At 57.9% G+C, this 18,172-nt stretch overlaps 2 protein-coding genes across 4 annotated transcripts; both read right to left on the bottom strand.

Moving 5' to 3' along the window:
• Positions 1-77: 77 nt before the first annotated feature.
• Positions 78-5,158, bottom strand: Wdr24 (WD repeat domain 24). The gene is made up of 9 exons (XM_015491003.2): positions 4,100-5,158; positions 3,002-3,179; positions 2,202-2,874; positions 1,576-1,694; positions 1,376-1,497; positions 1,177-1,281; positions 677-1,014; positions 403-587; positions 78-322 (listed from the first exon to the last, which is right to left on the bottom strand). Exons 1-9 carry the CDS (start codon positions 4,578-4,580, stop codon positions 154-156), a joined length of 2,370 nt encoding a protein of 789 aa, XP_015346489.1. The 5' UTR covers positions 4,581-5,158; the 3' UTR covers positions 78-153.
• A 1,447-nt stretch (positions 5,159-6,605) lies between these two features.
• Positions 6,606-18,172, bottom strand: Fbxl16 (F-box and leucine rich repeat protein 16). 3 transcript variants are annotated; one of them, XM_048789461.1, is made up of 6 exons: positions 18,082-18,172; positions 11,103-11,749; positions 9,700-10,208; positions 9,221-9,327; positions 8,851-8,914; positions 6,606-8,519 (listed from the first exon to the last, which is right to left on the bottom strand). In XM_048789461.1, the coding sequence occupies exons 2-6, from the start codon at positions 11,733-11,735 to the stop codon at positions 8,423-8,425; spliced, it is 1,410 nt and encodes a 469-aa protein (XP_048645418.1). In that variant the 5' UTR covers positions 11,736-11,749; positions 18,082-18,172; the 3' UTR covers positions 6,606-8,422. The 3 variants fall into 3 exon arrangements, with proteins under 3 accessions (XP_048645418.1, XP_015346488.1, XP_048645419.1); XM_015491002.2 differs by having other exon boundaries at positions 9,221-9,305; XM_048789462.1 differs by lacking the exon at positions 9,221-9,327 and having other exon boundaries at positions 8,378-8,519.

Below are 18,172 nucleotides of genomic sequence, written 5' to 3'. Positions count from 1 at the left end.
GTGTGAAGGCTTCGCCTGTGGCCACGGCGACAGCGCCCGCCCGCCCGCGGTACGTTTGGGGATAAGCAGCAACTTCCGCTCCCACTTATTTTATTGCGTTCACAAGTCTGGTCCCCTTCCACCCCGGCACTGGAGCTGCGGGCCGGCGCTGGGTCAGGAGTACTCGCAGAGGTGGCCGCAGCCGGCAGGGCAGTGAGAGCTGCCCTCCAGCCACTTCATGATATGCTGCAGGTGGCCTCCGTGGCTGCAGCCCTGGCACCACACGAACAGACCCTTGACCACGTGGTGGCAGACAGCACACATACTGGCACAGCGGTGGCACCTGGGGGTGGGGGATGTCTCAGCTGGGGCCTCCTGGGTTGCCCACGTGTCCCTGGGTCCCCCCAACCCACACTGCCCCACCTGTCGCAGACCCAGCCACGGCTGCTCATGGGCCGCTTGCAATTGCTGCAGTTGACATGCAGTGTGGTGGACGCCTGATTGAGGCAGCTGACCGCACGGCTGGTGCTCAGCTTGACCACCTCGTTGGACACGTTCCAGAGGCGGAAGCGCTGCAGCAGGTCGATGTAGGATGTGTACCAGTGCTCCTGCAGGGAGACCCAAGGAGGTCAGGATGGTCAGACAGCCTAGGGCATGGGAGCTTTTCTAGGAAGACCCTCCCCACCCCAGCACACACCTGGGTCTGCTCATCAATGTCCTTGCGCACCCGTTCACCCAGCACAATGAGCACAGACACAGCCATCTGCACGTCACCCTGCTCAGCATAGAAGCGCAGCATGTCACACACCAACACACTAAAGAAGTCCGTTGGCAGGCGGCTGTCATAGAGCGCATGGGAGATGGAGAGGAGGGAGAAAGAGTCCACAGGTGCCAGAGAGGCTGCATCTGCCTCACTGCCGCTCACGTGTGGTGAGTCGGCCTTGTCCTGCAGGTGCTCGGGCCCAGAAGGTGTGTCCAGAATCTCGTGGCGCAATGGGAAGGCTTCCTGTGGCAGCACGTACTCGGGCTCCTCGGCTGGGAGGCAGGGTCAGGCAAGTGGGCCTAGGCCACCCCACTGCCTCCCTGCACTCCCCAAACCCCCAGTCTGCCCAGCCCCCACTCACAGTGGGCATGTTGTAGGCCTAGGCTTCTGCCCTACCCGCCACCTCCCTCCACCCTACCAAAGCCCCCACTCACGGTGCACATGTTCTGGGTCCAGTGGGTACAGCTCGTCCTCCTCACCCTCAACGTCACCCAGCAAGTAGTCAGCAGGTACATCGCTACCCTCAGTTTCTTCATTATCTGCCCGTGAGGGAGGGAGGACATTCAGGGGTGGTTTGCTGTGGAGTGCCTCAGCTTCACTCCTGCCAGCATCCCCACCTGCCCTCCAGTCTACCCTCATTGGTGATGAGTGTGGCTGAGGAGTCAAGCAGAACCGTGTCGCTCCGTGTGTCCCCCTTGCTCCGGTCTAGCCGTGTCTCACTGCCTAGCCCTGGGGCCATATCCTTCAGGTTGAAACTGGGGACAGGAAAGGCTCATGGGTGGCTGGGCTCCAGTAGCCCCACCCCCTGGGGAGAGCTAGCCCTAGACACCTACCTGTTCATAAGTGGCAGGCCACAGGAGCTGCCTTTACCCACACTGTGGTTAAGGCTGGCAGATGGCACAAGACCAGGACTGCAGTAGATGATCCGCAGCATGGTCCATGTCTGCGCCACCTAGGGGCAGGCACCAGCCACTCAGAGGGTCCTGGGCACCCAACACCCCAGGCACACACCACCCCCTGCCTGAATAGAATCACACCAATATCCCAATATCCTGCCCCAACCATACTGGGGAAAATGTAGCCCATGGGAAGCAGAAGAAGCAAAACCAGGAGGCAGCCAATGTGAAGATGAGCAGAGTGACCCAAGGGTGAGAGACTGGCACAGAGCAGGCACTCTCTTCAGGAGGGCTAGGTGCTGTTAAGAGGTGCAGCACCAAGAGGAAGGCATGGAGCACATGCCCAAATGGTGACAGCATCAACTGTGACTCCTTAGACCTCTACCTCCAAGAGGGCAGCCCCAGGATCTGGTCCACTCTGCCTATGTGATCTTGACACCCTGTTACTAAGACAAGGGTTGGTGCTGATCTTGGGATGGGGATGCAGCTGGCAGAGCAGCCGATCCCTACCCCAAAGTCATGGCCCCTGCACCCCCACTTCCCCGCAGCCCAGCCCCACCTACCTGGTTACGGCCTAGCTCCCGAGCCACCTTTGCATTGTGGTCACAGAGCTCAGCCAATGGCCGGCCAGCCAGAGCATAACGCTCAGCTGTGTCCACAAACCAACTCATGCTGCCACCACCAGACTCTGTCTCAAAGACACTGAGAGCACTAGAAGCAAGGCCAGAAAAGGGCTCAGCAGGGTCCAACTTGCGCTTGAAGAAGATGGGGTGGCGCCGGTCGCCAGCATAGGGCTTGCGTCCAGACTCAGCAGCCACTAAGCTTTCCTTGGCTGCAAAGGCCACATCCCCGAAGAGGCCATAGCACAGGCCCTCAGGGTTGGCACGCTCCACGGGCTGGCTGGCATCACGGAACAGATGCTGGCACAGCGTGCTGTCCTTGGAGCCTGAGAGCAGAAAGCAGGGGTCGTGTGGGTGGCGCCAAGCAATGCCTGTGGTGACATCACGGTGCTCCTCGAACATAGCAGCTGGCACAAAGGGCCGGCGCACATCCCACACGTAGATGTTGTGATCTACCATCATGGAGCACGTAGCCAGGTGGTGGCGGCACTCGGGCCGCCACTTGACTCGGGCCACAGAGGCGATGGTCTGCACGCAGTGCATCTCCTTGGCACGAGGCGTGGTCATGTCCCAGACCTTCACCATCTTGTCACGCCCACCTGTGGCCAGCCAGCCCCTGTAGGAAGGCCCCCAAACCCTCAGTGACTTCTCCTAAGAGAGAAGGGACCCCCCCCAAGCCCTGCCACTCCCCACTTTCTCACAGGCCTTCTTCAGCCCTGTGGTCCCTGCAGCCCAGACCACACCTGTCCTCAGGGTGCCAGTCACAGCAGAAGACAGGCCCATTGTGAGCTGTGAACATTCTCTCACATCGGTCAGGACGGCGGATGTCCCAGAGCTGCACATTGCCATTCTCAAAGGTGGAGGCAAAAGTAAAGTAGTCTCGGATGCTGAATTGGACATCCCGTACACTCTCAGACTGGCCTGCAGGCAGGGCATCATTGGAAGCAGAGGTGAGGGAGCTGGCCCATGGTGTGTGGGGGGGGGCAGCACTTGGAGTGGCTGTGGGATGGTGTCACACACCTGCCTCTGGCCAGATGGCCAAGAGTGCAGAAAGGACTGCCCCCAGGGTCTTCCTAGGGTGGGTTTTTTGCACAAACTCCCAGGCCTATTTCCCCTGGAATCTGCATGTTGCATTAGTCCTTGGTAAAACTGAGTTTCAGAGTACTGGAGAACAGAAACTCCACCTGGCTATCTGCTCAACTCCCCTGGATGCCATGGCTTGTAGGAGAACCAAGGAGTCCAACCTTTTTACCTAGGGCTGGAGCTGCCTGGACAGCCCAAAGGACTAGAGGACAAGGGACCACATCTGCCCTACAAATCCACCACACCAAGAGCCTGGGAGGGCAGTGTTCAGCCTTTTTCTGACACAGATAGCTCATGATCTGTCTTAAGAAGCCCACAAATTCTCCAAGGCCCCAGGGCTCTGCCTTGTGCTTCACCTGGTCTCATCAAGGTGGACAAGTGATAGCAGGCTCAGGGATGGCCCTGCAAGGACTAGACAATGTACTTCACCTCCTCCACATCCCTGTGCTGGGAACCTTGGAGGTTCTGGTAGACATCCTGCAATGAGGTAACCTGGAGCTGGGCTGAGTCTGTGGGGCTATGCCCTCTCTCATGCCACACCCAGCCTCAATTCCTGGTAGTCCTGCCTCTTGCCTCTTCCCCACTATTGATGCTCTGGCTCACACCTCACCCAGGCCTGCCCCCATCCACTCTTCTACTTCTGGCTTATTTCCAGGAGTGCATCTGAGAGCCTCTGGTGCACAAAGCACTTCTTAGCTTGCCTAGACAGGTACCTGCAGAGTCACACACCTGCCCTGACCTGCCTCTGTGGGCCTCACCCGAGAAGGTGCTGACAGAGTCCTTCCTTCGGAGGTCAAAGCACTTCATGAAGCCATCCTGGGAGCCGCTGAGCAGCACATGGGCTTCAGTGGGGTGGAAGCAGACTTTGTTCACTGTGCGCTTGTGTTCTGTGAACAGCTGGTCCTGCTTGTTGCGGGATGGCCGACCCAGGTTCCATGTGACCACCACACCATTTGTGGCTGCTGTGGCCAGCAGGTTCTCATCCATCTGGTGCCAGACCACATCAGCACAGCTCAGGTTGAGTGAGGGCTTGCGGCCCACACGGAGGTTCAGCTTTTCTACAAACTGTTCCTCCTCTATTGCGTAGATCTTGAAGATGCTGCGGCCTGCCACGACTACTTGGGCTGCATCACGGCAGACGCTGATGGCATTGGCTGGAGCATCCAAGTGGCAGTTCATGGTGCGGCCTGTCAGTGCACTGCCACCTAGGGCTGTTGTCACACGGGACATCTTCTCCATGGCTAGACTGGTGGTGGGGTCAGGAGATCAGTGAAGAAGGCTGGTCTAGTCAGTCTGGTGTCTGTCGAATCAGTTCAGACCTTTCACTGCTTTGCCTGGGCTGGTCAAACTTGCTGTCTAGACCAAGGCAGTCCATCAGCTAGTCAACATCACAGGGGAATTCCAAACCACCAGAATCTGCCAGAAGACTCCGCTGCTGCCCTAAGCCTGGTTAGTCCCACGTCTGACCTCCCCAGAAGACCTTACATGGCTGGTTCTGGCCAAAGGCACTCATCTCTCCAACAGCCACCTCCCGTGATTGCGCCATTGGACCGCAGGTCAGTCGATTTCCGCAGGGGAGCCAAGTGGCTCCCGCCGTCCACACCCGTCAGCCCGGGGCGTCCGAGGCAGCGGGGCTCCGGAGAGGCGCAAACGAGGGGAGGAGGCAGAGGGCTGAAGGGACCCAGGGAACAGAGCTGCTCAAGGCCGGTGGCCTTCCCCTCAGCACTCCAGTCATGTACCGGCAGCACACCGTGGCGTGGGGAACCCATCCGTCTCCATCACGCCCCTCGCCGGAAGTGGTCCGTTATTTACTCGCCCCTCGCCGGAAGCGGGCAGGAACCCTCGCCCGCACCATAATAGTTCCGGGTCAGGGCGCAGTACGGGTGGAGGGTCCCGGAGCAGCCCAGACACCGGCCTGCGGGCTCTCCGGTTCCGCCTCGATAGTTGTTCCTGTATTTCTTAATTCGTTTTTCTCTTGCGGTAATGGGGATTGAACCCAGGGGCTCTCTTCCTCTGCGCTTCATCCCCAGCGCCCCCTCTTTTTTAAAATTTTGAAACAGGGTATTGCTAAGCGGCCCGGGTTGGAGCCTTGAACTTGCGACCCTCCTGCCTCAGCCTTCGGCGTCGCTGGAGTGGCAGGCGTGTTTCTTATTTCAATCTCAGTACTGTAATAGCGGTGCGTATTTCTCTGCTCAGGTTCTTCAGCGGAGTCTGTCATGCCGGGCTCCTCCACCCTCCTCCCTCCCTCAGCTCGCGGGAGCAGTATCCCCGCCTGTCCGGGTTCCCGTCTGAACCCCGCGCGGCAGTCCGGTCCCTCTTTTTCCTGGGGCCTCCTACCGCACTGCCAATAAACCTCAGACTCCGGACTCCGCAGCAGTGCCGCGCGGTCCCCTTCCAGGCGCCCACGTCCAGTTAACAGAGCGCCAGCTCCGCCCTTCTTATCCTTCAATGCTCAGCCTCTGCCTTCTCTAGCACCATATCAAACGGGGCCTGACCAGTCACAGTCGCCTCCCCAGCGCTTGTCACAGCCTGCTCCTTTGTTCACTGGTAGTTGTCTGTCACACAGAGGTGTGAGGGCCACCACAGAGGGATTCCATCTCCCAGGGCCTGACATTGCCCATTCAGTTGGTGGCCCTGTTCACCTGCAGCCTCCTTTACTCTTCTGGGAGTAAATTAACTTGCCAATTCACAGTGCCATCTCTTGAGACATCCTCTCCCCTGCTTAATCTCAGCTATCCTGTGCACAGGACAAAAGGTTCATTTCTGCCTTTCTGGACAGGTGGTGGGCTAGATCCTAGATACTTACTTTTTTTCCCCTTGTATTACTGATGATTGAACCCAGGTGCTCAACCACTGAGCTATATCCCCAGCCTTTTTTTTTTTTTTTTCCTTTTGAGACAGGAAAAAAAAAGTTGCCAAGACTGGCCTCAAATTTGCAGTGCTCCTGCCTCAGCCTCTTGGGAGCTGCTGGTATTCGAGGCCATGGGCCAATGCACCCTGCTAACCCTAAATATTTTTGTGGGAATATTATGGTAATGATTTTAGTGCCATCCCTGCCTGTATGCAGTAGAGGGTTAGGGAACTTCTGTGCTTATCACTGCCGAGTTTTTATTCTTGGCAGGGGCATGCAGCCTCTACATATTTGTTGTAAAGACAAACATCTGATGAATCCAGAGGTGCTTGAGAGTCTAGAGACCAGGACCACCCACAGCAGATACAACCTCCTGCACTATCATGTGGTGACCTGAACACAACCCAGACTCATATTTTTACAACTTTTTTTAATATATATTTTTATAAACAGGTCACGTGATAAAATAGCACAAGAAACACTTACCAAATATAAGGTTATATCTTCCGCATATACAGGAGAATGAGGTCGTTATGTACAATAAGAAAATGATTTTAGGGGTTGGTTGGTTTTGTTTGTTTTCCTTTCTCCCCTTAAATTTTCCTCCTACAGTCGTTGGAAATATCACAGCTTCAGTTGCATTAATACTTTGGGCAAATGGACAGCTGCCCCCTCCCTACTGGGGGGGCTATGGGAGGAGGGCCTGAAGAAACTGGCTCCTGACCACTTCCACATGGAGCCTCCTCGGCACTCGGGGGCAGGGAACTCTTTGGGCTGTTGAACTGTTTCTCTGCTTCAACAGCATCTCTCTCTCTCACTCGCTCTCTTTCTCTCGCTCTTTCACTCTCTGGCTCTCTGGAAACTGGTTACTCCCTTCCAACCAAATAGGGGTGTCCCAAGATTGGTGTGGATGCTAAATCTGGGGATCAAGGTTGGGATGGAAAGGGGTCCCAGCCCCCTCCTCAGCATTGTCAAGATATGCCAGCATCCCCCAGAACTTCCAAACTTCTTGGGATCAGACAGGACACGGGACACGGTTGGAGCCCATTTGGGCAGGCAGAGGTTTGGGAAACTGGGGAGGGGCAAATGGGGTGGGGCTAGAATGGAGCCCTCCCTCCTTGCAGAGTGTGGATGGTGTGCTGGCCACTGGAAGATCAGAGTCGCTGGTCAGTGCTGATCCTGACCCCTTGTCTGGGCCCGCTTCTGCACAAACTTGCCCAGGATGAATCGCGGTGCTGACAGGCCTGAGCCCCACTGGCGCAGGGCTGTGGCTGGGCAAGACTGCTCCCAAGCCTGACAACCCTAAGGATGACTCCAACTTAGGGTCTCTCTAGGTGCCTGTACCGCTCCAGGACTGAGGTGGGCTGCACTAGGTTGGGCTAATGTTGATTATTCCAAGGTCATAGCCATCTCAATGCTATCCTAGGGGCCAGGGGCCAAGGATCTGTAAAAGGCCAGTGTGGGCGGCGGTGGGGTTGGGGGGCGGGGGGGGGGGAGTAGGAGGGGAAGCCAACAGGGACTGCCCACTCAACAGTAAGGGAAAAAGGCCCCTTGTGTTGGGCAGGCATGGGGGAGGAGGAGGGGCTTGGAGTTGGGCTCCTCATCGGGCCATGGCTTTGGCAGTGGCCTGAGTCCCCTCGCCCCTAAGAGAGAGGGCTCCAGGCGCCGTGCAGTGGAAGATGTTGAAGGTCCTTGAGGCTCTTCCGGGCCCCTAAGTCCTGGGGGACCCAGCCCCCCAATCCTCTGGGCCCTGCCCGGGATGGGGGACAGCAGGGAGGCAGAGAGCGGGGTGTGGCAGGGAAGGCAGCGGCGGGGGAGGGGGGCGGGTGGGCTCAGAGTGCCCCCCAGGGACCGAGCCCCGCAGCGGGGCGGGCGAGTGATGGCGGCGGCTATGGCGTGGTGGAGGGCGGGCGTGCAGTGCGGGCACGAGGGGCATGCACAAAGTCCCCGAGTGTGCGTGCGTGCGTGGGGCTGGCCCGGTCGTCCCCTGCCCGGGACGGACAGAAAGAGGAGCGGAGGGGGCCGAGGGCGGCGCGGGGCGGGGCTGTCCTCAACTCGTCCCGCCTCCCGCGTGGGATCATACGCGGCTGCTGGGCAAGGTCCACTGAGGGGCCTGGAAGAGCCCCTCGCCCCGCCCAGAGCGTGGCGGGTTCCCAAGGCCTGGGTGGGAGCCCAGCGCTACTCGATGACTAGGCAGCGGGGCAGGTGCTGCGAGAAGTACTTGAAGAGCTCAGGTGTGGCTCCCGGGCAGTTGGTCAGCTCCAGCTCCTCCAGCTCCTGCAGCTGCACCAAGCCCGACAGCCCCGTGGTGGTCAGCAGTGGGCAGCCTGAATCAAACCAGTGGAAACAATGGTGGGGCTCAGCTTTGCCAGACAGAAAACTGGGACCCCGCGGGCCAGCACTCTGTGGATGGGCCTTGAGCTGAGTGGGAGAGGCCCATGCTGGGCTCTTAGGTCCTTGCTGAGTGGCAGGGGCCTCCTTCGGCCGAGTGGCTCTGGGAGGAGCCCGGCGATGCCTGAGATGGACTACAGCTTGCCCCTCTCCTAACTTGAACCTGCAACTCAGCCAGCCAAAGTCAGGTGTGAATCCGCACAAGGGAGGACTAGATGAGTGTAGTGGACCCTGCCTGGGAGGCATGCAGGGGAGGGAGGGTCTCACCTGCCAGAGACAAGAGACGCAAACTCCTCATAGCCAGGAGGTGCTTCAGCCCGAAGTCCTGCACCTGGGCAAAAGTGGGAGAGGGCAAGTTAACTGAACCTGGAGCCTCAGGAGTTGCTGGAGGCAGGGTTCAAGATGGAGGTTTCTCAATGCCCCCCCTCCCACCAGCCAGAGGCTGGGAAGTGCTGTTGAGGACCCTGGGGTCCCCACCTGTTCTGTCTAGGTTCGCTAATGGGTACAGATGGATCTTAGACCCCTGTGGGATCTGAGTGGGGCCGGAAAAAGGTAAGCAGGCTGGACTGGTGCTTTCCCCTCACCCCCCACCACGCCCGCCTATCCCCCTATCACAGAAGGCATGAAGGTCCAGTACCTGGCAGCACCATCGCAGGTAGAGGCTGCGGAGGGATGACATGGTGGACAAATAGCTGAGGCCAGTGTCCGTGATGCGTACACACCTGTGGTGGCACCAGAGGGGGACTGCCCACCTTCAAATCACTTCACCCGCCCCCTAAACTGCTGCGCCCTACCCCCTACCCCACCTTGTCCCTAGCGCAAACCCCCACCTCACCCATGATGGCCCCACCATCCTGTAGCCCACCCCTCTTCAATACCCCGCCCCCGCACGTCCTAGCACTAGCTTCTGGGAAGGATTTGGGTTCAACCAAACATTGCTGTAGTTCCCCCGACTATTGGCACTTTGCTCTCGCTGGTGCTGCCCACTACACCATAATCTGTCACTGTCTGTCCCCTCAGCAGCCTCACCCACACCAGAAGCCCATGGACTCAGACCCACCCACTCTAGGCTTCTGGTACATGGTGACCCTGCAGTGGGTGCGGGGACATGCGCACCTGTCCAGCACAAGCTCCTCCAGGCGGTGCAGGTCGCAGGCTACATACTCTAGTGCCATGTCTGTGATGCGAGGGCACCACGACAGGTCGAGGCTGCGCAGCTTGCGTAGGTTCTCCGCTACGAGCTCAACACCATCATCGGTGACCTTTGAACAGCCTGAGAGGCTGAGTGCTGTGAGGTTGGGCAGGCTGTGCACCACGTTGACCACGCCGTGGTTAGTGATTTCCCAGCAAGAGAGCAGACGCAGCGTGTGCGTGCTGTGACCCTGCCGCGCCGTGAAGTAGGCCAGCGCCGTGTCCGTCACGTGGTAGGCCTGCAGGCTCAGCTCCGCCAGGTTAGGCAGCAGCTGCGAGATGGCCGCGATGGCGTCGTCGGCCACATTGATGCAGTCGCTCACGCTCAGCGAGGTGATCCGCGCACTGAGGCTGGACCACAGCCCTGCCTCAGTGAAGTCGTTGCAGCCCGACAGCTCCAGGCGCACCACGCCCTGCATCTGCTCCAGCATCACCTGTGGGCAGCACAGGTCAGGGCCATGCCTGGCTCTGCTCCCCAACCCTCCCCAGTAGGCTCCTCCCTCAGGGTGTGGTGAGGATTGCCTGAGATGGGTTGGAATGAGCTGCTGGGAGCCAGGAAGCAGTAGTCTCTTGGGTGTGGACTTGTGCAAGTATGTTGAACTCTGAGGACTGCACTTATAGTGTAACACCTCAACAACATTCCAAAGAGGGGCATGGCACAGGGGCCCCAGGAGCCATGGCTTTACCAGAGTAGGTGCTCAGATCAGTTGGTATAGTCCAGATAGTGGGGACTGGGCAGGTTGTTCACTGCTCCTCTGACCTTTGCTAATAGGAGACCCTTCCTCAACTACCTTTCACCTCCCTCCAGCATCCTACCCACCCAAGGCCAGTGAAAAGTGACTTTCCTTCTCAGTCTCATACTTAATTGCTCTGCTGTTGCCCCCTTGAAATTCTTTTTTTCTTTTTTTGGTACCAGGGATTAAACCCAGGGGCACTTAACCACTGAGCCAGCCCCTTCTATCTTTTATTTCAAGACAAAGTTTTGCAAAATTGCTTAGGGGCCTCACTAAATTGCTGAGGCTGGCTTTGAACTTGTGATCCTCCTGCCTCAGCCTCTTGAGCTGCTGGGATTATAGGCATACACCACCTCACCTAGCTCATCTTGAGATTCTTAATCATCTCTGAATAAGCATCCACATTTTCACTTTGCATCAGGTCCCACAAACTATGTAGCCAGTCCTCCCTGACCCCTGGCAGTGCTCCTCCTTAGGGCAATGATATGCTTCTTTGTTCTCTGTTGTGCTAAGCTTCCTCTGTGCTCCATACCCTTCCACACCCATACAGCTCTGCTGCCTGTCCCTGCCACCTGGACCACTTTGGGGGCACACCTCTAGGCCAGCATCCGTGATGGTGGAGCGCTTGAGGCTCATGGCCTTGACCCCCTTCTTGGAGAGCGCATAGTTGTCGATGAACTCACAGATGTCCAGGTCAGAGACCCCAACCAGGCAGAAGCCCTCAAAGCCACGTGCAGCGAAGCCCTGCAGGTTCACGAACTCCTTCTCACCACTAGGCAGCACGTTGTAGAGCTCCTTGGCGTGCAGTACAGGTGTGAGGCCTGCCCAGAACTTGGGCTGGTAGAGCACACGCCGCCAGGCCTTGCACACCTGGGCTAGCACGCACTTCTCGCATGCTGAGAAGTACCAGAAGAGGCCGTTGAGGATCTTCTCATCTGTGGCCAGTGGCGGCCGCTCTGCTGGGGGTCCAGGCACCGAGGCTGAGGCTGGTCCACCTGCCAGGGGGCAGGGGCCCCCAGCAAGTGTGCCCCGGGACAACGGGGAGGCCAAGCTGGGAGGTGGAAGGGTGGGTGGGGGCGGTGGCTGGCAGGGACGGTTCTTGGCAGCAGGAGTGCCCTTGGTGATGCTGGCTGCTCCCAGGCCATTGGGCTGACCCGGCAGCTTTACCAGGCCATTTCGAGGCAAGCATGGAGGTTTGGGGTCGCCGTTGATACCAGGGCTCGACATCTTCCTCGAATGTTCTGCAGACAGGCCAAGAGGGGCAAGTGAGTCTGATAGTCTCTGGGAAGGCTGAGGAAGCCTGCTCCTTCCCATCCCTGGGTGCCCCCCACCATGGTACTCCTAGAACCAAGCTCTAAGTGTGTACTTCCCTGGTTGAGTGCAGCAAGGGGAGGCAATGATCTCTGTACTCATTTAGCACCTACTGTGTGCACTAACTCAACCTGCTCTGCTCATGGTACTCTTGGATGCTTATTCCCATTTCACACATGAGAGAATGGAGGTGGAGAGATGAAGTCCCTGACCACTCCCTTCACCTGTGTTCCTCTGCCTATCACCAGGACCCTAACTCTACTGGTCAGGGACTGAGAAACTGAGGATAGAGTTTGGGGCAGTCTCTGGCAACCCACCTCTACAGGATGCCAGCACAGCTCTCTGAAGGGCCTCTTGTACCCTTCTGAGCCTCAGGGTCTGCCCAGAGAGAGAGAGAGAGAAGCTGCTTTTCCCAGCATGGTGAGCCCTGGACACACTATTTATTTATTTATTGGAACTGGGGGTCGAACCCAGGGCTCTGGGAATGCAAGGTTAACATTGTGCCACTGAGCTACATCCCAGTCTAACACATGCTTTTTCTATAATTCTTCACCTATGCTGATGAGGATAGTGCTGTGGTGACTGTATACATTGTATGGATGAGGAAGACAAGGCCAAGGTTAGGTGAATTGCTTGTCTGAGGCTATGATCAGTTAAATGATGGAGTCAAAGTTTGGACCACAGCTGGCTGATGAGAGCCCCAAGGAAGACTCTTCTCAGGCCAGGGTCATTGCCCACAGGATGAGAGTAAGGCCACACCTAGTCCAGCTCCCCTCCTCAGGCCCTCAGGGCTATAACTGGGTGGCACAAGACACAGCACAGAAAGCTATGGTGGGAGGAAACAGTGAGACTCACAGTGCCATCATCTGCTCCTGCTCACCCCCATCCAACATCCATTGAGGAAGCAGAACACCCAGAGGTCTCACTGGTACACACTTGAGGTCCCATACCCTGGACCCCAAACAGGCCCCACTTTGAATTGTGGTCTCAGCTAGCCACTGGCCTTTTCAGAGCCTCCATTTCCTCACTTCAACCCCTGCATGGTGCCCAGTAAATCTTGGACAGCGACCTGGAGTTAGCTTTTGGGCCTCAGGGCAGAACCAAAAGCAATGCATGATCTACCTTCTTGGGTCTGTAGGTGACCCCGGGACCAAGCAGGAACCTACATGCAGGTCCCCATCTTCTTGCCCCACAGTCTCAGAGGAAGGGCAGGAGCTGCTCCAGTTCTCCCTTCTCCTCCTGCCTGATGAAGATGGGCCATCACCTCACAGAAGTCTCACAGAACCACCATAGTAGTGTCTGAGAAGAATCCTAAGGACTTCCCAAGGCTTGGGGTGGATACAATATGCAGACCCTCAGGAAGAGAACAGTTCCTGTCCCCCTTTTGGCCATCTTCCATCTAGAGCTGCAGGACTGAGGACGCTGTCTGTCTATCCCCCACAGTTTCCAAGAGAACAGGAACCACCGTGGGAGGCAGAGGGAGGTGGGGGGGTGGCCATTATTGGTACCCCAGTTTTCAGATAAGGAACTTGAGGTGCTGGTGAGTCACAGTGTCATCACAGTTGTGGAGGAGGCCTAACACAGAGCTACTCCAGTGTCAGTACAGGGAAATGTGGACCACGGTAGGACAGCAGCACCCCCTAAGGACCAGGGTGAGGCCCGCGCCCGCCTCCACTCCTGCCCCAGCAAGGCCGTTCTGGAAGTTGTACAGAGAATGGAGAGGCAGCCCCCGGCTGAATATATGCCATGTCCCCAGAATGGGCCCCCTGCTCCCTAGACCCAGGGCGCCCTGGTTTCCACGTCCAGAATGCCCCACCCACCCGGACTCCACCCTTTCCCGCGGACCAGTTTCAGCGCCCAGCCTGTAGCACCATGGACAGCGGCCGTGCATGCTCCCGGGGGCCAGGCCGGCCGACCGCACCGCTGACAGAGGAGGACGGGGTTGAGGGGGAGGTTCCGATAAACCCAAAGCCTGGCAAACCTAGCTCACCAGGGAGGGGCCCCCAGAGGCGGAGGGGGGCGGGGGGAGAAGCGGCCTGCTCGGCTAGGATCCGGAGGAGGCGCGGAGGCGGCACCAAGGAAGAAATATTCCAAGAGCTGTGCGGATTTAGCCTGAAAATGCTCCCAGCCGCGGGTGTGCACGTGGAGCACCCAAATTGGGGGGACGCACGTGGGTGCCCCGGGCATCTACGGGACTCCTTGCGGTCCCTCCATGGGAGCTCACATGTGCAGGAGCTCAAGTCCCATCCCTACCTTCAGGCCTCAGGGTAGAGCTAGTGAAAACAAGGTGGTCTGAGCGTCTGTGGAGGGAGGAACAGGCTGAGGATGGCTTCTGACTGACCCTCAACCCACACTCCCATCCAAGGCCTTCTGCCCTGGCTTGGAACTGCACCACAGCGCACCACTCCCCAACTTTGTACCCACTTTCTATGGGGGCTCCGGCTGCTCACATTCCTGGCCTGACTAACCCAGCCCTAGAAGCCTCCACCACACCTGGGTCCATGGGCTGAGGCCTTGGGAAAAGGCGGAGCTCACGTTGGGAGACTGGGGCCTTCCTGCCAGTTAGATAAGAGGTCCCTGTAGGGTTCTAAGAAGGGCCCCTCTGCCTGTCCCTGCCACTCTGCTGGATGGTGACCAAGGCCCTCTCCCCCTGCCTTGGCACTGCAGCTGCTCTCCAACAGGGTGACTCTGAGAGCTTGCCTGGAGCTTCCTGCTAGGAGTGCAGGCACAGCTGTCAGGCTGTTCAGGGCTGGTTCTTCCTTAGGGACAAGCACCTTAGGAGCTGACCCTGGGAAGAGAGGCTTTGAAAACGTCAACCAAGCTTGCATGACAACTGCAGTCCTGGTGTGTTCTGGTCAGTTAAGAGTGGAATTCTGGGGAGGTTCCCTGTTGGAATAGGCTGTGGAGGGGCTACTGGGGGAAAGGGAAGCAGTGGTTATTCTCCTGAACTTGTGAGCCCAAGCCAGGGTCAGATCAGGGTGCTCCTGGGGAGTGATGACTGGACTCTGTTCTCCTCAGAGTCACATCAGGAGCTAAAGGAGTGCAGTGGGCACTGCGGGCTCCCAAGAGGACTCCAGCTCTGGGCAGTTTTATGATTCACAGATGGCCATATTGGAGCCCTACAAGGAGCTACCTCTTCTGCCTACCAGGTCATTGGGCCCTAAGACCCAGGTAGGCCTCAGAGCCTCCCCTCCAGCCCTCACACCTGGCCCAGCCAGTCCCCCATTCCTCTACTCCAGCTGCAGGTGTGAGCCCCACTCCTGCCTCCGTGACTGGGCATCTCCAGGGTCTCACCCACTTTCTGGGCTGTCATCACTATCCACCTCTTTGCTGGCTTGGGGACTTCTTGAGAACAGACAGCACGTATAGGTGAGAAATGGCAGCCCAGTTAGCAAGGCTGTACAGAGGTCCGAGAGGCTCAAGGGAGAACAGGAGGCTGACTGAGAGGGGAGGCAGGCTATCAAGAACTTAATCACAGTTGTGATAGGGATCAGTGTTCATAGGGAAGAGAGGCCACTGGGGTTGGGACTGAGTTGGTACTGTGGTCGCTGGGAAGACTCCCAAGACCCTGGGGATTTAAGATAGGCCTTGGAATACGCAGAACCTGGGGAAAGAAGACACCTTGCATCTATTTTTCTGCTAAGTCCCCCTTCTGGAGCTATGGGGATAAAGACACTGGCTGTCCATCCCCCATAATCTGGCCTGACCCTAGGGAAGAGGGCAGGTGCCTCCAGGAGAGAGGGACAAGGGAAATTCTGCCTAGTTCTTTCCCATTGCTGGCCTGAGCTCTTCCCATACCACCTGACCAGGGGTTGGGAAAGCAAAGCTCAGAGGGCGATTTTTCAGAAGCTGTGAAAGCTGTGATTAACCCAAGACCTCTAGGCTATCTGCTCCCCAGTGCCCCTGCATAGGTGCACATCCATGGCTCCTTGCTCTGTCCTCTTCTGCTTCGTGGGGTTCTCTGTGTTCTGCTGGGATTCAGGCTAGTGGTCTCTCTGAGCCTCACCCAGCAGGATTCCTACTGTCCTCTTGCTCTCTTTCCAGAGGCTGCAATCTGCATGCCCACCAACATCCTTGCCTCTTATCTCCCCCAGTTTTGGGGACTCTTCTCCCATCTCTGATAGCCCCATCTCTGAGCACCAGGTCAGGATATAACCTGTCTTGGATTCTGGGAGGTGTGACTTCCAGAGAACTTGTACTGAGCAGCTCCTTCTGCCTGCTGAGGACCTGGGAGCTAGGCAAGGTATGGGTAACCAAAAACTCACATCAGGCTGTCTGCAGTGGCAGCCCCCATGGACCAGGGTGACAACCACAGTAGTTGGGATTGGGGGCACGGTGCAGGCTGACACGTTCCATGACAACCCCGTGACTCAGGCACATCCCTGCCACTGCACGTGTCTCCAGTTGAGGGTGGGAGGGGAGCACCTTCCACCCTCAGTTGGAGATGCTTCTGGAGTGCACAAGACTTTTAGCCCAGGGTGCACATGGGCCTTGAGACAGACCTATGTAGATGCTCCAGCATACTGAGGCCCTGTGATCAAGTCCAGGGCAGCTCAGTCATGCAGGGCTAAGGAGTGGACCTTGGATTCAGGCTCATCTGGCTCCCCTGCTCTAAAGAATATGAGCATCCAAGGCTTAGGATAGTTCCCCTAGTACCTACTGCTTTGGGTGCTTGCCAAATGAAAAGACATAGTCTGCATGCACCCTCTGCAGTGGGTGCAGCCACTGGTTCCTACTGGACTACTTACTGGTGGGAAGGCTCTGGGCTATCCACTAGTCCCCTAGAGCTTCCATTGCTGCCCTCCCTACCTTCCCCCCTGCACCAGCCTTGGAGGCATAGCACAGGGGAGGAGACAGGTTCTGCAAGCAGTCAGTGCATGCCAGAGGAATAGCCCCTCTTCCACCCTGGAATGTAGGGGTGTGCCTACATCTCAGCAGTTCAGGGTTTCCTGGGCCTAGGTCCCTCCTACCTAGGGACTTGTTTTCCTCTCATCAGTGGAGAATAGAACTTGTTCAGTACCTTGAAAGTGGGTGTAGGCTGGAGGGGTGGGCCTGCTCCCTGAACATCCCCTGTGGTGGGGTGTTCAGCTGATAGGCTGGGCGCAAGGTAAGCAGTGGTTGAGAAGAAGGTAGTGGAAGTGATAGAAACAATGCCAGTTGAGTCCTGGCATCCCCATGCACTGCCCACGTTTACAGCTGGGCTTTGAATGTCCCTTCCTTCCTGATGGCTCCTCATCCAGTCCCTGGCCTGGGCAGCCCCAAAGCTTCAGGCTCCCTGCCCAGCCCAGGCCTTCAGCTCTGAGGCTGCTGTCCAGCATTTTATTGGAGGGGCGGCTGGGAGAGAGGGCCCTGTGTCCAGTAAGCACCATGGAGGTTTGAGCTGCCTACTGACCAGAGACAACATGGCTATGGACTAGGGGCCTGAGGGAGGGAGGCAGGTGAAGTGGTATCTGCCATCTGGTCCTCCTGCAGAGGTCAATCTGCCTGCTCGGAGCCAGGAGGGGCCGGAGGAGTGACTGCTGGGCCATGGGTTCTGAAGCTCTAACAGTCAGGCTTCTCCTGGGATGGTGAGTGGGAAGCCTTCCCCACCCACCCAAACCTCCAGGAGGGCATGGGATCCCTGTGCCCAGTTTCCCATCTAAGGCCCTTCAGCCTTGGCTAAGGCCTAATAGGCCTTCCCAAACCAGGGACATGCCAGCCCACTCCCTCTTCTCCTTCTGCCACCCCACATCATGGGTGGCAGCTCCATACAGGTCCATGTCAGTGGAAGGTATCCAGGAGGGGACCAGCCCCCAGGCCACATACCCACATGGTTCCTCCTGGAGTTTAATTACATCGAACACCTGTCACTAGACTCAGGGGCTAAGGACACTGGAGCAGGGGGCCCAGAGTCCAAAACCCAGCCAGGAAGCGTGGGGGCTGGGGACCTGCAATTTTGTGTCCTGGGGCGGGGGCATGGAGCTTCCTCTTGGCGGCTCCAGTAGCACTGATCCACAGCTCTGACCGCGTTGCCATTGGGGAGCGGGCCTTGATCAGGCGGGCTTCTGGGGCGAGGTGCTACGGAGGGCCTGGTAGGGCTGAAGGCCCAGCGGCTGCGGGGTGCAGTGGGGAAGGGGCTGCCGTTACGTAAGCCTTTTCCTGGCGACGGCGGCGGCTGTGAGGTCCTAAGCCCCCACGCTGTCCCCTCCTCATTGTGGCCACAGCCGTGGCTTGGCCTGGACCCCTCCCCGCCTCGCAGCCTGGCCCCGCGCGCACACCTTACCTTGGCCTGGGCTCCTGGCTCATGCCACGCTGTCCGCCCGGCGACCTCGCGTCATAGGGAGCCCAGCATGGGCGCCGGCGAGCTCGGAAGC

The sequence above is a fragment of the Marmota marmota genome, unplaced genomic scaffold (assembly GCF_001458135.2).
Source record: "Marmota marmota marmota unplaced genomic scaffold, marMar, whole genome shotgun sequence".
NCBI lineage: Eukaryota > Metazoa > Chordata > Mammalia > Rodentia > Sciuridae > Marmota > Marmota marmota.
Note: the sequence above shows the minus strand (reverse complement) of the source record. Positions and strands in the feature narration are given on the sequence as shown.